Source organism: Chiloscyllium punctatum, chromosome 8 (genome assembly GCF_047496795.1).
Source record: "Chiloscyllium punctatum isolate Juve2018m chromosome 8, sChiPun1.3, whole genome shotgun sequence".
Lineage (NCBI taxonomy): Eukaryota > Metazoa > Chordata > Chondrichthyes > Orectolobiformes > Hemiscylliidae > Chiloscyllium > Chiloscyllium punctatum.
The window spans coordinates 93,415,611-93,441,059 of record NC_092746.1 but is presented as its reverse complement, the minus strand read 5'-3'; the positions used below and the strand labels follow the sequence as shown (position 1 = coordinate 93,441,059).

The following is a 25,449-nucleotide window of genomic DNA, read 5'->3' as shown; positions in this document are numbered from 1 at the left end:
AGCTCTTTCCTATTTCCTGCAGCTACAGAGCATCACATGGTAAATAGGGATGAGGGCCATATTATCCATTATACCTTATCTAACTGAGAAAAGATCGTAGCTCCACTTGTTAGCCGTCCTAAACATCATTTGAGTGTTTTTACACATTATGCACAAAAGAACTGTTTTTGGGCCCAAAGCCACAATAGATAAATTTCTTTTGACCTAGTGTACATATCTAATTGAGTAGTTGCTTGGCTTTGTATATCTTCACTACTTATTATCTTGTATGACAGTGTGAAATCAAAGATCCTCATCATTCAGATTTTTGCGCATTGATCACTGATTCGTGTTTATTTTAACACTTTGTCCTGACTTTACCCATGTTTGAGGATAGCATTCTATTATGTAGTCAATTCACAATATAACTCATCTATTTGTACAAATTGGACATGTTACATTCCAATTTGATCCTATAATCTTAGTGTTGTTTCAAGGACCATATTCTGCAATGTTTTCATCTTGTGAAATCCAGTTAGTGGACATGCTCATATCCCAGTCCTTTGTCACGAGTGAGCAACCTCAATCTTGGAGGCTGATTGTCTCTTGAGGAAATCCTCTGACTTAGTCCTTTATAAACATGATTTTTGAATTGTTCTCCATCATTTGTTTTAAAGAACCATACAATCTAATTTCAATCCAGTTAGATAATACAAATTACAGTTTTAGTTTTCATGCAGGGCAGTTGTGCAATGATCAATGTTTGCCTGACTTTATGGCACTATATAGTCTCTAGGTCAAAGTGGATTAATCTGTATTACAGCTAGCTACTGATTTTTTAAATATATTTTCTAATCAACCTGTTCAGAGATAGTATTGCACACCTCTGGAGTGGATAAGATATGAACCCAGCTCTCCTAGTCCAGAGGTAGAGATTTGATACTGGTTAGCCGGCCAGCCTAAAAATCAGTGGTTTAATCATTGTGCTTTTTCTAAAGAACAAAAATCACAACTGTCAGGGTCTTTTGTTACAGGATTATTTGATTTTAAAATTACTGTTTATCTGTTAATTGTTCCCTCAACCTGCATGTTGCACTGTAAACACAAGATGTGCTAGCAGTATTGTATTGAAATGATTTGTAAACTTTCCAACAATGCCAGTGAATTAAAAGTAATATTTGCAACAAATATTAACAATTGGGATTAATAATTTTTGCATTTTGTGACAACGCTGTGGCAAACAACACTTTCAAATTGTCAAGGATGTTGCTGATGAAATAACAGTATTTTTGCAAGGATATTACACAGCAAAATAACTTGTGCTCTTAAATTAGATTTAGCTTTGATTTATTGTTTTGATCTGGGTGTTTTGCTGGAAAGGCCAAAATTGATTGTCTATCCCTAATTGTCTTTGAAGGTGGTGATTGCTCGAGTTCTGCTATATAGACCCATATGCAGTCAGGGAGTGTTCCAAGATTTTACCTGTGCAAATGGTGAAGCTAGGGGTAATCTAGTTCCAAATGAAGATGGTGGATAGCTTGAATTGTCCCTATTTATGCTAAGCATTTTGCTCATTAGTTGCAGTGTTAAATGTTGAGTACAATAAGAAGGACATGAAAAAGTCTCTTTTTTTAAAAAATCGGTTTTGCATCATCCTGACTGAATTTAAATTCCTACTTGCAAAATTCATCACTTGCCATTATTATAAAATAGTTTTAATTTTGCTTTTCATAATTTGTGGAATTTCATTTTGCTAAATATTATTCTTGAAATAATTTAAGGTAACAGAACTAATAGCAACTGGACTTTTTACAGAGCAAACTGGAATCTTGATACTTCAGGATAGTAGTTTCGCTCAATACATGGATCCACAGTATGTTTGCACTGTTTGGAGTTTATTTTTGCACTTAATCAAGGTCAGTACTGGAAAGTAGAATGTGGTCACTGAGTTAGCATCCAATGTTCCTACTGGCTTTTTGAGATTGGGTCTAGCATGGGTAAATACAGAATTATTGATAATTTCAAAATTCAGACATATCTAGTGTCTATGATAATGCTTATGTTTTGCATATCAGTTTTCGGCAGATAGTTTATAAGCATATTGAGTTGTTAGTAATATAACAATGACCCTTTCAGAGATTTGTTTGGGAGTAGCTGGCATTACATACATGGCATTGGTTCATTTGTAACAGTGGCCTGTATCATGTAGTATGAAGTGTACATTGTTTTTTAATTATTGAATGATTTTCAGGTTAATGTTTGCAGTAGCTAATGTGCAAATATTCAAGTTTCTTTTTAAGAGCCAGTGGTAGAGAGGACGTAATCAGTTTTAATTCAGTGTAGTAAATGTAGATGTTGGTGATGATTGCATTGATTTTTTTTTCCTCTATAATCCTTCTGCAGACACTGTTCATTCTTTCGTTAGGTCTCCATACCCATCCTTTTCAAATATGTTTAATCGAACATTTTAATTCGTGTTTGACATGTTATTGTGATTTATTGACCTCTTTATATTTTAGATCTCAGAAGTTTCAAAGAAAACCGTTGAAGTGGAGTTGCACAAGTCGTCACCTCGTTGTATACCTCACTTAGCATTTGTGATAGGGGGTCAAAAAACAATTTCGTGGATAAATTTGGCATATAAGTTGTCTTAATTAGACACTTCAGTTTACATTCAGGCTATGTGAGCAACTTAAAATTAAAATTTTAGATTGTTTAACTGTGGAATGAGAATTTTTTTGTTGTCATGCATTAAATTAATTTAATTCTGGCTTCTGATCATCCACTATTTTAACCCATTGATTGTACCTTCAGTTCTCCTCATCTTTGGAATACCCTCTCTGCACCTCTTTATTTTTTCCACTTTGATATTATTCCTTATTAAACACTCCTTAAATTGCTGTTTTAACTAATATTTTAGTCATCTGGTCTAATATTGCTGAATGTGATGTTCTTTTTCTTTGTTCCTGTGAAGCACTTTGGGGGAGTTTTTTTTCCAATTTTACTGTATGTTATGACTTTAAAATTTGAGATAGGAGCAGAGATGGTAGTTTCAAAGGTTGGGAGAATGTAATGGCGGATGAGATATTAAAGGGTTAGGACATATATCAGCTATATTTATAACTCTATATTAAGCAGAGTTTGTGAACATGGTGATGGTTAATTTTAATTGTCGTCATGTCTAATGAATAAACGTTGGAGTATAAATATAGAAGCAGAGGCCGTAAAAGTGCTTGTTCTGGTGTTTTGGCTCTTTAATCTGAAGTTAATTCTCACTACTCACCTAAGATATTTTGTCCTGGGTGCAGTGAGTACCCTGATTCTTTGACTGTTCACATGTTTGTTTTCAACTTTCCCCAACAATGTATCTGATCAAACTCCGGAGTTGTGATGGTACACAACTTTCATTTGTAATTTCGGCTTTCCAGCATTTCAAAGCCCATTTACTTGGGTGTGAAGCAGTTAAAACATGTTTACATAATCATATTCTTCAACCCAAAGTGACCTACTTCAGAATCATTTGCATTTTTATTAGGTGCTGTTTCTGTTGGGTAAGCAAACAAAAAGCCAGCTTACATATCAGGGTCCCAAAATGACACAATTAGTGGCCAGCTAAGATACCCTTTCTTTGGTTGTATTGTGAGTTGAATGTTGCCAGTTGCACACAAGTCTGGGCTTTGATTATTGGTTTGGAATCTCTTGATTTTTGCCTAAATAGGAATGGGAAACTCTTGTATATTGCATTTGAAAGGTACTGTTTCCATTACTCTCCTGAAGCACTTATAGGATGATTTTTTTAAAAAAAATCTAAAGATGAGTAACAATGACAAGGAACACCCCAATATGCCTAAGAAGGCTCATGCTGCATGTTTCAATGGTGACCACCTAACTTTGGTCATGAAGTGCTTTTGAAAGGCTGCTCGTGGATTAATCAACTCCAGCCTCCTCACTACTCTTGACCCACTCCAATTTACCTATCGGACCAACAGACCCACGTCCAATGCCCACATCACTTGCTCTTCACTCCTCCCTAGAATATCTTGACGCCTAGAACAGCTGCCTAAGAATCCTACCTCATTGACTACAGTTCAGCCTTCAACACTATTATCCCCTCGAGACTGATTACTAAACTTAGTGGTCTTGGACTAAGGTAAAAACAATGACTGCAGATGCTGCCCCACTCTCTGCAACTGGTTCCTCAGTTTCCTGACCTGCAGGCCATAATCAGTGAAGATTGGGGCCAATATTTCATCCCCACTAACGCTCAACTCTGGAGCCTCCCAGGGGTGTGTACTCAGCCCCCTACTGTACTCACTGTATACCCATGACTGTGTTGCCAAATACCAGACAAATGCCATTTACAAGTTTGCTGATGACGCCACCATAGTCGGTTGAATCTCCTATGACGACAAAACAGACTACAAACAGGGGTTGGAAGATCTGGAAAAATGGTGCACTGAGAACAACCTAGCTCTCAGTGCCAGCAAAACCAAGGAACACATTATTGACTTTCGGTGGGATGTTAATCATACCCCCCCCCCCCCCCCCCCCCCCGACACGCCAGACATGCCGCTGGAACGAGTGTATAGTGTCAAGCTCCTGGGAATGGTCGTCATCAACAAGCTTTGTTGATCTCTTCACGTGGACGTGCTGGTTACAGAGGCCTAACAACGTCTCTTCCTCAGGCAGCTGAGAAAATTTGGCAATAGGCTAATACCCTTGTCAACTTTTGTAGGTGTGCCATTGAGAGCATTCTGCCACCGGGTATGGCAACCGTATCATTAAAGATCGGAGATGGTTACAGAGAATGGTGAACTCAGCCCGGATAATCAAAGGTCAACCTCCCATCTATAGAATCGATCTACCAGGTCTGAGGTCAAGGAAAGGCCACCAGGGTTCTCAAAGATCCATCCCACCCTACAATCTCAACCATCAGGGAGAGAAGGTGCAGAAGCCTAAACAAGCACTAACTGGTTTCGAAACAGTTTCTATCCTACTGTGAAAATACTGAATGGGTACTCGAACGCTTAGCATTTGCCTGTACCTGTGTTTTTGTTTTGCTGCTGTTTACCTATTATTTACTTATCTGTGCTATTTACACGTGATCTGCCTGTATTGCTCGAAGACGCAACTTTTCACTGCGCCTCTGTACACGTAACAATCAATTCAATTCAAAGTAGTTGGACTGTTCCACATCACTTGTTCTTAAGAGAAATTTGCAAAAAAAACCACTTTTTTTTTTGACCACCAGTCCATCAGGAAGTGGTCAACAGTGTCCTTGAGACCATGAGGGAAAAGGGCAGGGTGAATGGATCCTCTCACAAGGTTACCTGATCAGACTGTCAAAATCATTTGGCAGAATGTCTAATCAACCAGAAATTTCCAACAAACACCAAGATATTATTTGGCTGGTGGTAAGAAGAGTTTAAGTATGACCGGTCAGTCCGTGCTACCGCACACTGCCCTGGAAGTAGCTGTGACGAGGGGGGCTGTTGAGATTGTCTTGGATCTGCTGGAATGTGCCTTTGCAAAGGAAGTTTGGAGAAAAATTTAGTGGTTTTTGTGGCAGTTTGTCCTGAGCAGCTCCATGACGTGGAACTGTGGTCTGCAGTCTGTTCCCTGGGTTGCAAACCTCAGTTGCGTCTGGAGGGCCATCAACTCTGTGAAAGACTCTTTGGTCCGCCCAAAACTTGTTGGTCTTCCAGACCAACAGGTTGAACCCGATTTTGAGTGTTGCAGACTGGCACATTCCAGGGTTCAGGACTACGTGCTGAGTGCATTAAAGCTTAGGGCGGCCTTCACCAAGGCATAGTGGGGACAGACCACTGTCTGACATCTTCCTGCTGATGGCAAGTGGGGGTCTGTTCAGTTATCGGACCCTCCCAGTGTCTCAAGTATATGTAAATATTAGTATTGTCTGTTTGAGAGGGTTTTGGTTTTTGGTTTGAGTCAAAGTTCATTTGTGACTGTGTGTGTATTTTTGAAGTAGAAAGGGAAACCCTATCAGTCTCTAAGGAATTAAAGGTTGAATTGCATAATATCGAGAATTATAGCATCATAGAATGACATCAGCTGTGATACTGGCACTTGGAATTAAATTATTTGGATAGTCTTCTCTGCTCTATTTCCAAATCATTTAAAGCTTTTTCCTTCAAATGATTATCAAATTTTCCTTTTTAAGGTTACTATTGAATCCAGTTTCCCATGATTTCTACACTGAATTCCAGATTACAATTATTAATATCTTTGGAAAAGATTTCTTGTGATTCTTTTATAAGTCAACTTAAATCTCACTCCTCTGCATCTGGCATGGGTTATTACATTGGGAGCAGTGAAGAAACTATCCAACCTTCATGATATTAGTATCCTTTAAGTCTTTCAGGAGAGCAACTCCAGGTTTTACACAAAACTGAATTTTCTTATGATTGGGACCAATTTCAGACAAGTTTTCTATGCATATCCAAAGCCTTGACATTCTTAAGACTTCATCTGGCAATGTTTTACAAAGACATTAGATAACCTCTTTATTTTGTGCACTTGACAAAGCCAAGGATTGTATATGTAATTTGGGCAGAAAAGGATCTTCTGAAATTGTACTACTTTCAAAAAATTGGTGTATACATCTTAGGGGCCTCTGTTTCTGCACTCCTTTATAATTTATATTGCTATGGAAATTCAGTGGGTCAAGTAAATGTAATTCATATCTTCTAGGTAAACTTTCAACTGTTATGTGTCTATTGTTTTCTCAGGTTCCTTAAGTTAGATACTGTCCTCATTGTTTACAACATTTACAAGTTTCATGTCATCTTCAAACTTTGTAGTTAGTACCATTTTTCTAATCAACCGATTTAGATGTAATTACAGACCTCTGGAGAGGGTGGGACTTGAAACCAGGTCTCCTAGTCTAGGGGTGGAGAAGCTACCACAGTGTTGCATGAGGGCCCTATAATTAGTATCCATCTCTGGGTCATTAATAGATGTCACTTGTGGTCCTAATTCAGATTCTTAGGGACCATAATTTCCCATAGAAAAAGAAACAACTGTTCATCACCTGCCTTTAGTCAGTTTTGGTATCTGTGGTCTCTTTTTAATCTGATTAATTTTAGCTTTGCTAACGATTCTATATGTAGACCTAAGCATGCATGGTGATAGGATTTGTTGAATTCCGTTCTGCAATTGGCCATGGGGAGATTTGAACACTCATGTTAAATCAGTACAATAATAGACTAAAATGTTTATGTGCAAATCAAATGGGGTTGGAAGCCTCAAAATTCTAGTACTGGTGCTATTATCGACAACTGAGCGGCTCTTCTGTAAGTCTGGCTGATTTGTCAATAATAGCGTGGAATATTTTCTCTCTTCAGTCCAGCGTTCTGCTGCATACTTTGATTTTTCTAATTTTTATGCCAGAGTGTTGCTACTATCAGAATGGTAATTCTTGTATCTAGAATACTTCCAAGGAAGTTTGAGCTTGAATTGGTAACAATCTGCTCTTGCTCAGTGTATCCTTTTGAGGAGGCCACCAGTTAAAACACACTTCAAAAGTGGTGATTGTCCTTCCAGCCCTCTGAGGTTTGCTGTAATCATTTTGATTGCCATAGTGATGACACAATGACCATATCGTCTAATTAATTATGAAACTGTTCCTTCAACTCCTTATTACTGATGCATTACCACTCATGGTTATAGCATTCTGATTAATACCTGACTATCATAAACAATGTCCTTTCGCAAACTAGCAAAAATGTAATGGTGAATCATTCAACTTATTAGATTTATGTGGTGATCAATGATCTAGGTCAACGAGAAAAGCTCTGCATGCTGGGTATGAGGAACTAGGCTCTAAATTGATAAACAGGCCCTCCATTGTTATAATCTGTAAGTTATCAGGTGGGGATTTGAGTGCGTTAAGCAAAATAGCTGGGGCCCGTGATCAAATGTGGAATGATATGGTATATCAAAGAGCTGAGACAAAGTTAGAGGAAAATAATATTCTGGGGAAATGAGGGATGAGGAATGACTGAAACAAGTAAATTAAAACCTAGGAATACATCAATCTGGTCTAGCTGTTAAAAGGATAATAGTCAAAACTAAAAGCTCTGCATAGTATTCATAACAAATTGGTAATCCACATTGTATTTACTTCAATCTCAGTCATTCCAGAGACATGGCTTCTGAATGACAAATATGGGATCCTGAATATTGAGAAGTAAAATACTTTTGTTTTAAAAAAGTGAATAGAATTAGACTTGTCTCTATCTATGGCCCTCAATTTTGTACACTCCCCTCAGAATTCTATAAGAAAATAACCCCACATAAAAACAAGGTCTGCAGATGCTGGACACCAGATTCTAGATTAGAGTGGTGCTGGCAAAGTACAGCAGGTCAGGCAGCAGCCAAAAAGCAGGAAAATCGATGTTTCGGGCAAAGCCCTTCATCAAGAATAGAGGCAGCCTGGGAAAATAACCCCAGCCTATCTAGTCTCCCTTCACATTTGAAATGCTACAGCCCAAGCGACATCCTGATCAACCCCTTATACACCCTCCCTGGTGCAGTCGCATACTTTCTGGTGACCAAAACTATACTCAGCTATCCTTGTTATTGTATTCAGTGCCTTGATGAATAAAAGCAAGTATCCTATATGCCTTAAGCACCTGTTCAAATGATTTATTGCCTTCGAAGATCTGTAAAGACCCAGGTTCAAGCCCCACCTACACCACAGATGTGTAATGACTTTTCTCTGAACAAGTTAATTTAGAAGATATTTGTGGATGTGCATTACAAGATCTGTCTGATCCTCTGTACTTCCATGGGTCCTACTATTCTACCATAAACTCTTTGCCTTGTCCCAAAATGCATCACCTTATGGGTGACAGAATATAAAGAACAATGGAGAATGCCTGACAAATTTAGTTCTTCTAATGAACTAATTTTATGTGAGGAAGCTAGCTAGGAATGTAAAGACTGGAAAGCAAGATTTTCTACAAATCCTGAAAAAGGAAGAGTAAGTGAAATGAGAGTTGGTCCTTTAGACAGTGAGAATATGGAGTTAATACTGGATAATCAGGAAATGGCAGATGAATTAAGCAAATATTTTGCTTCTGCCTTCTCTATACAGTATATAAAAATATTTTCTGGTAATGGCTGTAAACCAGGGTGTGGAAGAGGAGAGGAGTTTAATGAAATTAAGTGTGAGCAAAGTTTTACTAAGCAAATTGATGGAACTGCCGATTGACAAATCCTTAGGTCTGAATGAGTTGTATCCCCAGACTGCTCTAGAAAATGAGGGAGGAAACTAGAGGGACCTTGATCCAAATTTTCAAATCATCTCTGACCGCAGGAGTGGCACCAGAGGACTGCTAATGTTCCAGTTTTCAAGAAGGGTGTTGTGCCTAACATCAGTAGGAAAACTATTGGAGAAAATAGCAGAAAATTTAATCCTCATTTAGGCAGGCAAAGTTTGATCAAGGATAGTCAATATAGCTTTGACAGAGGGAAATCATTCTTCATAAATCTAGTGGAAATTTTTCAAGGTGGTGACCAAGTGTTCGTTTGAGGGTAGGGCGGTTGATGTAGTTTGTGGATTTTGGCAAGGTCCCACATGGGAAACTGGAAAAAGGTAAAAGGTCATGGGATCCAGGATAACCTGGCAAGTTGGATTCAAAATTGGCTTAGTTAACAGGATACCGTTGGTGGAAGAAAGTAGTTTGTCTAACTAAAGCTTGGTGTGCAATGGTGTACTAAAGGAATCTGTGCTCGATCCATTATTACTTGTGATTATTCATAAAAGATGTAAATGGGAATTGGTGGTGGAGGAAAGGGTGTTGATAAGTTTGTGGATGACACAAATATTGGCTGTCTCGTTGATAGTCTGTCTCGATACCTGTCAGAAGAAGGAACGTGATAGCAAAGTATTCAATAAATGGCAAGACGCTAGGAAGCTGAGGAACAGAGGGATCTTGGTGGGCTTGTCCACAGATGCCTGAAGCTGGCAGGGCAAATCAATAGGGTTAATTAAGAAAGTGTACGCAGTGCTTCCTTTTATTGGTAGTACATTTTTGGCAATACAATCTGACTTGATTGGCTGAAATCTGGAAATGAGAGTCTAAGAGATACTAGTGAGGTAGTAGGTAGTGGTTAATTTTCCAAAGTTCCTTAGCTTCAAGAAACTTTTCAAGTCTGCGTGAATCTAACCAATAAAACCCCTCTAGTCAAGACAAGGGGGATGCAGAAAACAAAAAAAAACTATAGGCCAGTTAGCTTGAAATCTGCTGTGGGGAAGTGTTGGATTTGATCATTTGAGTTTACTTTTTTTGTAAACATGCAGGTATAATCTGCAAGAGTCTGCATAATTTTTGTGAAAGAGAAATCATGTTTAACCAATATATTAGAGATCTTTTGAAGGAATAACAAGCACTATGAGCAAAGAGAAGCCTGTAGATATACTAATATGGATTTCCAGAAAACGTTTGATAGGCTGACATATCAAAGTAGTGGGTCATAGATTACCCCACAAAGCGAAACATCACTTAGCAACCACTCTGCAGTTTCAATAAAGAGCTCTCATTCTTCTGAACTCCAAGGAGTATGGGCCCAACTTACTCAACCTCTCATCGTAAAGTCCCTCTGTACTGACATTAACTTAGTGAGCCTTCCCTGGACTGCGACTAAAGCAGGTCCTTTTCTAAAAGCAATTTTTTGGGGAGTGGAACTAAAATAGTTCACGTTTTCAGATCTTCAAAGTTTGGGAGAAGATTTGTAGCTCGGGTGCTCATTGTTGTGGTTCTGTTCGCCGAGCTGGGAATTTGTCTTGCAAACGTTTCATCCCCTGTCTAGGTGACATCCTCAGTGCTTGGGAGCCTCCTGTGAAGCGCTTCTGTGCTGTTTTCTCCGGTATTTATAGTGGCCTGTCTCTGCCGCTTCCAGTTGTCAGTTCGAGCTGTCCACTGTAGTGGCCGGTATATTGGGTCCAGGTCGATGTGTTTGTTGATAGTCTGTGGATGAGTGCCATGCCTCTAGGAATTCCCTGGCTGTTCTCTGTTTGGCTTGCCCTATAATGGTAGTGTTGTCCCAGTCGAATTCATGTTGCTTGTCGTCTGTGTGTGTGGCTACAATAGACAATAGACAATAGACAATAGACAATAGATGCAGGAGTAGGCCATTCTGCCCTTCGAGCCTGCACCGCCATTCAATATGATCATGGCTGATCATTCCTAATTAGTATCCTGTTCCAGCCTTATCTCCATACCCCTTGACTCCACTATCTTTAAGAGCTCTATCCAATTCTTTCTTAAAAGAATCCAGAGACTGGGCCTCCACTGCCCTCTGGGGCAGAGCATTCCACACAGCCACCACTCTCTGTGTGAAGTAGTTTCTCCTCATCTCTGTCCTAAATGGTCTACCCCGTATTTTTAAGTTGTGTCCTCTGGTTCGGCACTCCCCCTACTAAGGATAGCTGGTCGTGTTGTTTCGTGGCTAGTTGGTGTTCGTGTATAAGGATAGTTAACTGTCTTCCTGTTTGTCCGATGTAGTGTTTTGTGCAGTCCTTGCATGGGATTTTGTACTATACATTAGTTTTGCACGGAAAACAGTGTTGCAGCATTTGGCCCATATTCCTTGAAATGCTTCATACTTATCCTCCAGATGTTTTTTTAAATGTTGTAATTGTACCAGCTTGCACCACTTCCTCTGGCAGTTCATTAATCTCTGAACAAGTTGATGAGAATTTTATTTATACCTCCCATAAGGTGTAGGGTCAATACGAATCACAGATCATTTCTCAGAACCTCCTAAATTTGCCACCTCTTTCATCCAGAAAGCTGATGGCAGCAACCATATGGGGGACACTACTTACCAGTTACCTTCCAAGCAATACACCATCTGGACTTGAACAATCTCACTGTTCCTTTACTGTCACTGAACAAAATTGTGGAATTGCCTCCCTAATGCACTATAGATCTACTTGCACCTGCAGTTCCAGAAGGCAGTTCATTACCACTTTTTTTTATATAGGCCAATTGGGATAGACCATATTGGCCTTTCTAGTGATGCCCATGAAAGAATTTAAAAAATAAGTTGACTCCCTATCACTGACTGAAACCTGTCTTACAGGTAATGACTCATTCCCATCCTTTTAGTTTAGCTGTCAGGCTGCATTTTTTGTCATCGCCCACAAAGTCCAGGTGTGGCTGTCAGCACATTAGCCTAATAATGTATCCTTTATGCAATAATTTGACTTATTTATTACGAGTGCAGTCTTATCACTTGCGCTCAGGCCAACAAGAATGGAGTAAAAGCTGACCTTGTCAGTGACTCTATCTTCAGAATAAATTTATTTTTTCCTTGACCTGTAGTTCTATTTTGATATCAACTTTTTAATGTCCCCTCTGATATTAGTTTTTTCCCTGACTTCACCAGTCTTTATCACAGGAGATTATCCTTGACCATTTCATTGTCTTGCCATTCTTGCCTAACTCTCATTTCCCTCCTACACCTTTACTTTTAGAAAATTGGCGCTACACACTTACTAGTTTAAGTCCCTCATTCTTTTGGTACTTGACCATCATTGTCACTACCCTGCTTACCAGCTTTTTTTTTACTTCTAACACAGGTGTCCATGTCATCACCCACAAAGTCCAGTCTTTCAAGTCTATACCATGTTCTGATGTTCACTGAAATTTGCATTGTCTGAGATCCACATCCTGACCCCTCCAGTGTTTTCCTGTTAAGTAATTGAGCATCTAACTCCCTGCCTCCAATTAACTTGTTTTCTTCAGGGATCATCTCCTTCTTTATCTGGTGGTGTCATCCCTTTTTTTCTTTAAAAACTTCTATACTTCACAGTATTTAGTCTTTTTAATGACCAGCTTTTCCTTTTGAGACTGGAGTGTTCATTGTTCAAGGAAAGAGTTTCAAATAGCTATCTGCTTGTTAGCTTGGCAAAAAAACAAACCATTACCTGAAACTCTTGATCACTTTTTAAAATTTTACTTTGGCGATATAAACTTAAAGCTATGATTTGCTACATCCTTTCCAGGTATGCATCTGTATCAGATATATTTTGAAGTTTTTGTGTCAAACACAATTTATGCGCACCGTTTGTATGTGATCTTTTACTGGTGTGCCAACAAACTAGTGACCATAGCAAATTGAAGACATTGTGCTGTGTTGATATATGGGGTATTAAGAACTAGTTGTGACATTGAATACACTGTGTTGATAATTTCCTCATGGGAATAATGCCAAACTAGTTTCTTTCTCAGATTATTTAGTGGTTCTGTATCTTGCGACAGCATTAGTGAATGAGTACCATCATATTGTCTTAGTGCATTTCTCTTTGTTTGACAGACCTTTATTTCATTGGTCTATGTAAATACTATTCTTGTCAGACAAATTCTGATGTACTAATGAAGTAACATTTGTATCCTTACACTTCACAATAACCCACCACATTTATTTTTAATTTATCCACTCAAACAATTGTTATATCTGTTGAGTAGCTACTATTTTGGAGATGGTTTTATTGCATCTATGAAAAATATTTGTTTTCAAAGGGCATAGTAACTTCTGGGCATGGAGCTACCTTGATGAGCTCAGTGTACTGTTTATACACTTCAGTTTCTGGTCATTACTTAATTATCGCATGTCAAAATAGTGTTGGAAAGGGATGGAAAAGTAACCTAGATTCTTGCTTTTATTGGCTGTTCAATAACTTCTAGAAAGTGTTCCCTAAAACGGTAGACAGAATAATAAAGGATAAGCGGCAAATAGGAACACAGTACAAACAAAAGTTAGAATGATGAAAAATGGGAAAAGGACAAGCCTATAGACTGGTATAAATTGAGGTAAATGGACTTGATCTTGTAGCCATTGCGGAGACATGGTTATGGGATCAGTACTCGGAACTTAACATTCAGGAGTATTCCATCTTTTGGAAAAGTGGGGTAGATGAAAGGTCTTAAGAGGTGAAATGAGGACAATTATGAGAGATGATGTGGGATTAAATGGGAGGAGCTAAATAAAAACAAGGAAACAAAGACATTGATAGGAGTGGTATATAGGCACTCAAACATTTCCCACAGCCTAGGAAAGGGTATAAATCAACAAATAATAGCTTGGAAAAAGAAGAGTAATAATTATTGGTGGTCTTAATCTTTGTGTTGATTGGATCGATCAAATTGGAAAGATATGCCAATGAATTTATAGATTGCTCTCGGTCACTCTCCCTAATGCACTCTATCGGGGAGCCAACCAGGAAACAAGCTGTCCTCTATCTTGTATTGGGTAATGAGACCTCGGTTTTAAAAAAAAAATCCCCCAGGAAATAATAATCATAACAAGATAAATTTTAAATTCTGTTAGTGTGAGCAACTTAGATTGGAAACAATTGTGTTTAACTTAAAGGGAATTGCAGTGAAATGAAGATGGAATTTAGCTAAAGTGGACTGGGCAGATAGATTAGCAGGAAAGACAGTAAGCAAGCAGTGACCGACATCGAAGAAGGTATGTCATGACTCTTACCAGAAGTACGTACCAGTAATGAGGATATGTTCTGAATGGGAATACCCTTTCATGTCTAACTCAGGAAGTTAAGGAGAGTAATAAATTAAAAAGCATATAAAGGGGCAAAAGTCAGTAATGACCCCAAAGAATGGGATAAATTTAGAATTTAACAGAGGAGGACTAAAAAGATAAAGACAAAATAAACTGCAAGGGGAAACTTGAGGAATATAAAAAAAACTAATAAAGGCATCTTTTAAATATATGAAAGGGAAGAGGAGAGGTCAAAGTGACCATAGGCTGCTTAAATAGAACTGGTGAGATGGTTATGGAGACTATTAAAGTGGCAGAGGAGTTAAAACAGATACTTTGCTTCACTCTTTACGGTGGAAGATATTTCACACATCCTGCTAATAAAGAATAAATGGGAGGAAAAGGTACCATCAATGGAGAAGTACAATCAAACAAACTAATTGGGCTAAAGGCTGATATGTTCGCCATCCTGTTGGCTTTCACCTGAGGATTCTAAAAGAAGTAGCTGCAGAGATAGTGGACATATTGACCCATCTGATTGAAAAATTTATAATCAATGAACTGAGTAGTTTAATTTAGATAAATGTGAGGTGCTGCATTTTGGTAGGGAAAATAAAGGCAGGACTTGTACACGTAATGGTAAGGTCTTATGGATTATTCCCGAACTCAGACCTTGGGCTACAGGTTCATTGTTCCTTTGAAAGCAGAGTCAAAGTAAACAGGGTAATGAAGGTGTCGTTTGGTACGCTTGCTCTTATTGGTTGGTGCATTGAGCTTAGGAGTTGGGAGATTAGTCAGGGGTGTCTGTTAGACCACTTTTTTTTTTGGAATGCTGCATTCAGTCCTGTTCTCCCTGCTAAAGGAAGGGAGTTGTGAAACGTTAAAGGGTTCATAAAAGATTTAAAAGGATGTTGCCAGAGTTGAAGGCTTGAGCTATAGGGAGGAGCTGAATAGATTGGGGCTATTTTTCCTGGAGTGTCTAAAGCTGTGGGGTGACATAGAAGTTTATAAAATCATGAAGGGCACAGATAGGATAAATAGCCAAAATCTCTTCTGCAAATGGGTAAAAGTAGTTCTGGCTCAAGCTATTAACGCAACAAGAACGAGAAGTGGATTTTGGATGACTGGAAATAAGAAGCAATGTACTCCAACAGAAGAATGTGAAATGCTTTACCACGTTATAATCCCAATTTAAGCATGTAATTCCTAAAATGACAGGAAAAATGGAGAAAAATGCAATTAACACAGAGCACCTATTTCAACCATGAGTGGATGTTATCACTTTTTTTTTTGAATGTCTCAAATGTTCATATAATAACTAGACATTGTCCTTAATTAAGCTATTTAAAATATTAGGATAACTTTGATCTCTCAAATTCATTGGATCACAAGGCTTTGTGCAATCTTAAATGAAGGGTTTAACCCTTTGCCATAAAATAGGAGAAATTTAGGAATTTGTAAATGTCTCTTACCCTTTAGAATTTTTTTTTTAGAATTAGAATTCCTACTGTATGCAAACAGGCCCTTTGGCCCAACAAGTCCACATGGATCCTCTGAGCAACCCACTTGGACCCATTCCCCTACCCTATATTTATTCCTGACTAATGCACCTAACCACTATATGGGCAATTTAGCATGGCTAATTCACCTAATCTGCACATTTTTGGACTGAGAGGAAACCGCCATCAAGCACAAGGCAGACTATTTGGCAGGCTTCAAAAAGAATGTGTCGCATTCTGTGTTGGCAGCAATGTTGTTTAATCCACGCATGTATTTTCTCATTATATTTTCCTCAAAGGAGGAATAGAATGATCTAGTCTGTTATACAGACTAGCCATTCAGGACTACACTGATTTTTGTGTATAGGATCTTGTTTGGTAGTCAACTTCATTCAGTTCATTTTTGTCCACTGGGCGTGGTATGTTCTGTTAGTACGTCTAACACTATTCACTTTTTGTCACTTTTTTTTTTGAAACATTGGAGATGAGATTAGAGATTAGCTTCCCTACACTGTGGAAACAGGCCCTTCAGCCCAACAATTCCACACCGACCCTCCGAAGAGAAACCCATCCCCCTATATTTACCCCTGACTAATATACCTAACACTACGGGCCAATTTACCTAACCTGCTTAAATGCATTTTTATTTGGAAGTCATCAACCTTTATTTTGAAGTTGATCTTGTTTCTAAGGTTAGTTTTTAGTTTTGTGGACTTCAATGTGTGTTTCAGCAAACTTGCGATCAAGGCAGGTGGCTGTTATATTTCCACATGTAATTGAAAGTAATATACTTTTAAATACAAAGTTCTGTGCAAAATATTTTTCAAATTTTATTTCAATTTTTTTCAGGGCAAGTCTTACGTATATGACTATGTTTTCTCTTCAAATGCAACACAAGAACAAGTGTACAATGCCTGTGCAAAAAATATTGTCAAAGGTAAGTCATAGTGACGAAAAGCAAGTGTTTTGAATTGGGGTTTGCAAATTTCCATTGCAAAGTATTAGCAAAATTTAGAGTTGCCCAATATGTTTTAATACGTTAAAGTTAATGCTGGTTATCTGGCCACATATATATTAATCTGCATACAGTTGGTGGAATTGTTTGACTTCACGAACCACAAATATTTTGTATATGAATGCTTTACTTCTGTATGCACAAAATCTCAAAGAAGTAACTCTCAATCCACAGATCTTGTCCAAGTATTTATTCTTGTGTGAGCCTTTGTGATGGCTAACCTCCGATCAAATGGCAAAACCCTTTAAAAATGAAGAGATTTTATAAAAGAATCATGTTGCATTTTTTTGCAGATATTTATTAACCATATAGATTGGCAATTGATTTGAGGACTAATTGAATAGAAGGAACTGTGGCAGCATAGATACTGAATTGGTTTAGTGACAGGAAACAGTAGTGTTTGATGTGTTTTGGGCTGGCAGAAGACTGTGTACAATGCAGAATTTCAAAGTTTGCGAATCATGCAAAACGTGGAAGCATTTGTGAACTGAGCATGATTGTAGAACTTGATAAGGATATAACAAGTTAGTGGAATGCGGACAAATGTGAAATTATTCCTTTTTTTAGTAGGAAGAATAATGGAGATTTTTTTAAAATTAAAAAAGATTACTTTCTACAAAGGTTGCAGGACCCCTTACGTGGATGCATACGTCATATGTCTCAACCCAGCACACACTCCTTCCTTCAAGGGTTAGTAATCGGGATGAAGATTCATGACAACTTTAATCTCCAATGCAGGGATTCTGACACTAATTCTTAAGCATTTGTACCAAGAGTTGTTTACACAAATAGAAATTAATGACTTGATAGATACTAGATGTTTTTTGCGGGGTTACCAGGACTAGAAGCTTGATATTCGAGGGTATTCGATGTTTGATTAGATTAGATTTTCCACAGTGTGGAAACAGGCCCTTCGGCCCAACAAGTCCACACCAACTCTTTGAAGAATAACCCACCCAGACCCATTTCCCACTGACTTATGCACCTAACACTATGGGCAATCTAGCATGACCAATTCACCTGACCACAACTTTGGACTGTGGGAGGAAACCCACGCAGATATGGGGAGAATGTGCAAACTCCACACAGACAGTCGCCCAAGGCTGGAATTGAACCCAGGAGCCTGGTGCTGTGAGGCAGCATTGCTAACCACTGAGCCACCGTGCCACCTGATGTTCCAGAAAAATAAGCACAAATCAGAAGAAGATGCGGTTGTCAATAATGGAATGTATCAGTGCAGTGTTGAGTAGTGATTTTGAGGCTAAACAGCCAACCATGTACAGTTGGTTTTGGTAGAAAATAAGGTATCACAACGGTAAGAAGTCGCACATGGGAGTCATTTGTTGAGAGCTATAAAGACCTGACATGAACAAGTATATCAGCTAATGTATTATAGAATGGCAGGGCAGGCTTGACAATCTGAATATTGTACTAATTTCTTATGCTGTTAATTCAGATTTCCTCACCAACAATCTGCCTTGGATCCTGGTGTGCAGCACTGACCACATGCACTTCTGTTGAAGCACCTGGATGTTTTTAACAAATGTTTAACAGACAAAATGTGTCATCAAGTCACAATTACATCTCCAGTTAAGTGGTGGGTTTTTGGATGTCCCATCCTCTGGTAGGGCATACCAGATAGATAGTTGGAAAGAAGTGGCCCAGGGAGTCCTTAATATTGATTCTGGTCCTTGTGATCTTTTATCAGGGTAAACATAGGCAGGGAATTATCCTACTGATAATTACCTTCTATTCTAACTGGTTGATATATCCGTGCTTCTCATGTTGAACACGGAGGGTATAAAAATATATTCTGGATTGGGGACTCCACTATCCAGTGCAAGAGTGGTCTGATAGCACCATTACTAAATCTGACCTGATTTGGAGATGCCGGTGTTGGACTGGGGTGTATGAAGTTAAAAATCACCTGAGTAGGAGCGTCACTCCAAAAGTTAGTGTGCTTCCCATTAAACCTGTTGGACTATAACCTGGTGTTGTGATTTTTAAACCTGACCTGGTAGAGACCTATAGGGCATAGTTGCCAGATGTGAATAGCATCAACTCCAGTACATGCCACCTTTTATACCCTCAAAAGGGATTGCAGGTGAATCTCTGCTTGGCAGTATTGGTAGGAGTAACTTCTGTGTAGTTCTTGTGGGCAAAAACATTCTCATCCATTGTGTTTGTGGCTTTACCACCATACTAAATGGGTTAGATTGAGACAGATCTAGCAACTCAAAGCTCTGCATCTCCCAAATGTTCCTCACTAGCAACAGCACTATTCTACTATACTTTGTAATCTCAGATCTTAAAGGCACTCCTTGGGCTTGTTGTGCATTTTCATTGAGACATTCAAGTGGGCATTAGATTGTTTCTCTTTCAGTAATGTGGAAGGGTATGGGGAAAAGGCAGAATCACTGGGTCATGATGCACGTTTCATAATTCTTTGCAGAAACAACAGATTTAATGACCACTTCCTGCACTAATGTTTGTGATTCTGTATATTCTCGTGGCCTCAAGTACCCCTTGGTCTGCCATTACCTTAGAGCTAGGAGATCCATCTTGGCTCAATGAAAAGTGTAGAACAGGTACTTGTAAAAATGAGATATTAGCCCTTTATGAAGTTAAAACAATACTGTCTAAAAGTTAAATTTAAAGATGCTGTACAGAACTAAAGGATTCCACATGTAGCTGATCAGGTCAAACCTCTGCAGTCTTGCCATTTTGAATGGTGAGCAATTAAACATCTAATGGATGGAAGAGGCTGCACTATGAATATCACAATACTAAAAAGATATCAGCTGAGTGCAAAAGATGAGACTGAAATGTTTACATTTGTTTTGCATTTCTGTTTGAATATAAATTTTGGTTGTCTTTTCCGGACCCCACTAAAATGGGTGCCAGCTGTCAGCCAATTAATTTCACTCCACTATATCCAGAAACTGCTGAATGTAGATTATGGTTTCCAGCAGTATCTGGACTGTTGTGCTAAAACTTGTACTACAGAAATAACCAGATCTTTAACTAAATTGTTTAACCAAACCACTGGCATCTGCCAAACAAAATTGTCCCAAATATGTTGTCTCTAAAGACTGGTCAATCCATTCAATTACTTCCCATCAGCCCCTCTTGTCAAGTGGTAGAAAAGGTTTGTAATGACATTTACTCACCGATAATCAGATATATAGTTTAAGTTTCACAGGACCATTTGCTCTGGACCTCATAATCTTGATCCAATGGGTCAAAATGTCTTAGTTCCAGAAGTAAGGTGAAAATGATTGTCTTTGATTTTAAGGTAGCATTTGATGCAATAAACCATATACATCCTGTGGCCAGGAGAAAGTGAGAACTGCAGATGCAGGAGATCAGAGTTGAAAAGTGCTGGAAAAGCACAGCCAGTTAGGCAGCAGCCGAGGAGCAAGAATTGAAGTTTTGAGCATGACCTCTTCATCAGGAATGAGAAATGAAAATAAAATTGATCCTTACATTCTGTGGCTACAAAAGTAGCACAGAAGCTGGCATTCTATTATATATAACTCTCTCTCCTTTTTGACTTACTCAAAGCTTTTCTGCCATCAACCAGGCACAGGCTCTATACCATCCTAAACAGTGGTCCACTTGATTGCTAATACATTCAGTGTAAAGATGACAGATGTATTATCTACCATCTACAAGATGCATAGTATCAACTTGGCACTATTTGCTTCTGTAGCATCATAGAAACTTCTGGAAAAATAAGGCTGATGAAAAAGAAAGAGAAAGTTGTCCTACATGATCTGAATGATGGAATATGTGGTCATCCCTTCAAAACTTATCACTTCAAAATTTTTAAAAAATTGTTATCTGGCATTACTGTGGGAATACCAATACCAACACCAACCCGGATACAGTTTAGGCAGACAATTCCAGCATCTTTAGGGTAGCTAGGGATGGGCAATAAATGATGGCCTAGCAATGATACCCACATGCCATGAACAAACAAACAAATCCCATGAAACATCTGTGTTTGTTTTGATCAGATTGCTTGTCATGAGTCCATTACAAATGTAAGAAATTTGCTTTGAGCTGCTGAATCAAGGCTATTTAGAAGCAGGACTGCAACACTCATTGACACATATGCATATTATTGATTTTGTAAATATACCTTTCTAATACTGAATTTTATAATAATCTCTGAACCAAAGGAGACAGATTTAACCTTGGATGATCTCAAATCCATTCTGACATGAAGTGGTGCTGGCTCATAGTTGCATCTTAAGTGTAGAGTCATGGAGATGTACAGCTTGTCCAACTCGTCCATATTGATCAGATAGCCCAACCGAATGCTGTCCTATTTGCCAGCACTTGGCCCACATCTCTCTCAACTCTTCCTACTCATATACCTTTCCAGATGCCTATTAAATGTTGCAATTGTCCCAGCCTCCTTCATGTCCTTGTCCTCTCCCAAGCCCAGCTTAACAGTTTGTCATGATCCTATAGAATTGTGTTTCAAAGTTGTTATGGACCAGACCAAACCCTCAAAATAAAATGTATTAAGATTAGCCTCTACCCTAACTTTTCCATATCTTAAAGACCAATTCCAAATGTGCGTTTTGGATACAATTCGATTGGTTAACCAATCAGTCTTGAAGCAAAACACTTCATTTATACACTATAGTTAAAATACAACAAAACAAAAGAAATTGGAGCAACTTAACTCTTCTGGAAAACTTAACAGAAAAATAGGTTATTTAATGACTAAGCAGTCAATGATCTAATATAGTAACATCCTATAAACACCCCCTGAGCAAAGATTAATTCTGTAAAATTCTCACATGCAGTTGTCCAGCCTAGGAGGAAGAAAGTAAAGAGTGTTACTGGAAAAACTAAAACTCAAAACCTGGTCCTTTTGTGGGAGTTTCAACCCACCCATTCTTAAAACTACTGCCCCTCAAACTGTTTGTTGGATCTTTCGATTGATCAGAATCTCTGTCACAACCTTTCTTCAATTGAAAAGGACAAAATACACCTCTGAAAACCATAATAAAGTTGATTTCAGAAAAATATCCTCTATATTCTACTAGTGTTGTAATATCACGTTGAAAATATTTAAAGTTGGGAAAAAGAGTGTTCATGCCTTGGAATCTAGGGATATGGTGAGTATGAAATAGTGGAGTTGAAGCCCAAGATGACAATGATCGAGTTGAATGGAGGAGCAGGCTTGCAAACCAAATACTCTGCAAATACTTTAGCACGCAAGAGATGAGCAATGAGATTTGTGGTCAGTTGTACAAATTTTATTTTGTTTTTTTTTCATTTTCCAGATGTACTTGATGGATATAATGGCACAATATTTGCATATGGCCAGACATCATCTGGTAAAACTCACACTATGGAAGTAAGTGTTTTCCTCGCTTGCCTGTAAGGCCACCCAATAGAATGTGTGCCGAGTATTCACCTGTCATGTTACTCCATGCCCTCATTAAGTTTTGGCCAAATTCCTTGTAAAAGGAGCAAAAATTTGTTTTAAGCAAATAAATAATATTGCTAGTACACCCTCTGGACTTCTGGCTTATGACAAAATTTATAAAGGTACAAAAATATTCAAGAGCTTCCACGCATTTCTTGAGCGAGATTAAGGACCTAAAAACAGAACTCTGGATAATGTGCAGGGGGACCTCGATTATCCGAACTTGATGGGCATGCACTATTTCATTCGGATAATCAGTTATTCGGTTAATTGATCAAATGCCTTTCCTCTGGGCTCAGAGCTTTTTTAAAGTCTGCTCCCTTTCAGGAGACTGCAGCAGCACACAGTGCGTGAGACTCTGCCCCCAACACCGCCCCCTGCTCCCCGGCCCTGTCTGCACCTGGTCCTTGGCCCCCTGTTCCCCAGCTCTGTCCAGCACCCGGCCCCCCTCTGGGGCAGCTGAACTGAACACCAATAACAACACTGCTGTTTCCTTTGTGGGGTAAGTCTCCAAATAGCGCGCACATAGCCACAGCTGCGCGTGCACAGCCCCACACAACTGTTTACTGCAACTTTTTTTGTCAGTTTCCATATTTGCCCTGTACAGGACAATGTTGCAGAGATTATCTGGGGAAGGATGGGTGGGTTAGGGTGCACCCCTCTGTAGAGCCCCAGGGAAAGTGTGGGGGGAGAGACTGTCATTTGGAGACAGTGCCTATTTAATCACTGTAAGCCTAAGACGCGATCACTGTTGGAAAAACACGTCTTCGTAATGTTTCCAACAGGACCACGAGATCTCCTTCAGATAATCCGATTTTGGATAATTGGTATTCGGATAGAGTTTCCTCTGTAAATCAGAAACAAAAACAAATTACTGGAAAAGCTCAGCAGGTCTGGCAGCATCTGTAAAGAGAAATCAGAGTTAATGTTTCTGGCCTGGTGACCCTTCCTTAGACCAAATACTGAGTTGGGAAAACTCAACTTATTCTCTCACTCTGTAATGGTAGCAACTGAACTGCTAACTGTAGCTGCATTCTGAAATGTTAATTTGTTTGGTTTAGCAAAATGTACATTGGCTATTAGGTGTCACTTAAACCATAATTCTACTTTTAATTGCAGGGTTCACTCCATGATCCTGATTGTATGGGAATAATCCCCAGGATAGCCCAAGATATTTTTAATTACATTTATTCCATGGATGAAAATTTGGAATTCCACATAAAGGTAAAAATGACAATGCAACAAATTGTTTTCTCTTAAACACGCGCTCTCGTGATATGGCCGTCATTGATAAAGCTGGAATTTCTTGGTGATCTCTAGTTACCCTTGAGAAGGTAGTTCTGGATTTTTAAAACTTGTGTAATGTTTCTATATACTTGAGTAGCTTGAGATTGGATAATAGCTAATTCATTTATTGGCCAGACTCTTTAGGAATGACCAGGTTTCCACCCTGAAGAACAGAAGTGAACCAGTTGTCTTACGCTGACAGCAATGCTCACTTATTACTGGCTTTGTATATTTGCAGATTTTATTTTTAAGAACAGAATTCAAATTCTAAAATGGTCCTGTGGAGTTTGAACTGTCGTTTGCAGGAATAAAAGAATTGTTGAAAATAGTTTCCATAAACACCCTTTAAGTGTATTTTCTGTACATTTCAGTTTCTGTGAGATTAACTAATCGTTTAAATTGTATGTTCTAGGTTTCGTATTTTGAAATTTACTTGGACAAGATTAGGGATCTTTTAGATGGTAAGATGTTTAATTTGTCTGATATGGTATTTGTAAATATTTTGAGCAACTGGGATTTCTTTTTATGCACAAATTCTATATTTGGAAATTGGAAATATAGAATCTAAGCAGTTGCACTCAGCAGAGTGATAGCTATTTCCATCACAATAGCATTGTGAATTTTACAAGAAAGCATTGTGAATTTTAATAGCAGTCATTGTGAAGTGAAACTAGCTGGTTAAGGTTCTAAAAAATAAGTAAACCACTTTTTTCACAACTGGCACTTGATCCAAATGAATTTGTATTTGTCTATCACAAATTGTTTACTGTGTTGTCAGATTAGTTAAAATAGACTTTAGTCCTGAACACCTTTCTGTAATCATAAATGTAAAGTTTTTTGCACTGTCGCTCCTATACAATTACAACTTGCTTCACTTACTAATGCAATTTTATAGAAACGTAGACAGGAGCAGGGATAGACCTTTTTTGACCTGTCTAGCCTGCTTGCCATTTAATATGATCCTGGCTGATCATTGAGCTCAATACTCTAATCACACCCTTCACCAAAATCTTGATCCATTTAGAGGTATATACACTCCTCCTCATACCCCCACCTCATTCTTGAAAACCCCAGAGAATATAATCCTACTGACTGACATTCCTCTTATATCAGTGCTGCCATCCCAAGAACCAATTTGGTAAACTTTCATTGTAGTCCCTGTATAGCAAGAACATCCTTCCTTCGAAAAGGAGGCCAAAACTGCTAACAACATTCCGCCTCTGGCCTCAACAATGACAGCAAAGTATCCTTGTTCCTGTATTTGAAACCTTTTGCTATAAAGGTCAGCATTCAGTTTTGCTTTCTTCACTGCCTGCTGCATCTGCGTTTGCTTTTAGTGACTGGTGAACAATCCCCCCTCAATTTGCAGCCATCCAAATAATAATCTGCCTTTCTCTTTTTACTACCAAAGTGTATGACATCACATTTATCATGCATTTGCTTACTCCAGCTGTCCAAATCACATGACATACTCTGCATCCTCATCCTGGCTGACGCTTCCACTGAGCTTTATTTTATCTACAAATTTTGAGACATTTAGTTCCCTCACCTAAATCATAACATTGCGAATAGCTGTGGTTCTAGTACTGATCCCCATAAGTTGCTGCCTGCTAGTCACAAAAAGACCCTATTTATTCCTACTTTGTTTCCTGTCTACTAACCAATTTTCTGTCCATCTCGAGACACTA

General features: G+C 38.6%; 1 protein-coding gene across 1 annotated transcript in view; it reads left to right on the top strand.

The window, feature by feature from the left end:
- LOC140480759 (kinesin-1 heavy chain) overlaps window positions 1-25,449 on the top strand; it is a 101,330-nt gene that overhangs the window by 4,792 nt on the left and 71,089 nt on the right. The window contains exons 2-5 of the mRNA XM_072576101.1: window positions 16,860-16,947; window positions 22,329-22,402; window positions 23,594-23,698; window positions 24,174-24,222. Coding sequence (XP_072432202.1) covers window positions 16,860-16,947; window positions 22,329-22,402; window positions 23,594-23,698; window positions 24,174-24,222 — 316 coding nt within the window. The remainder of the gene's footprint in view (window positions 1-16,859; window positions 16,948-22,328; window positions 22,403-23,593; window positions 23,699-24,173; window positions 24,223-25,449) is intronic.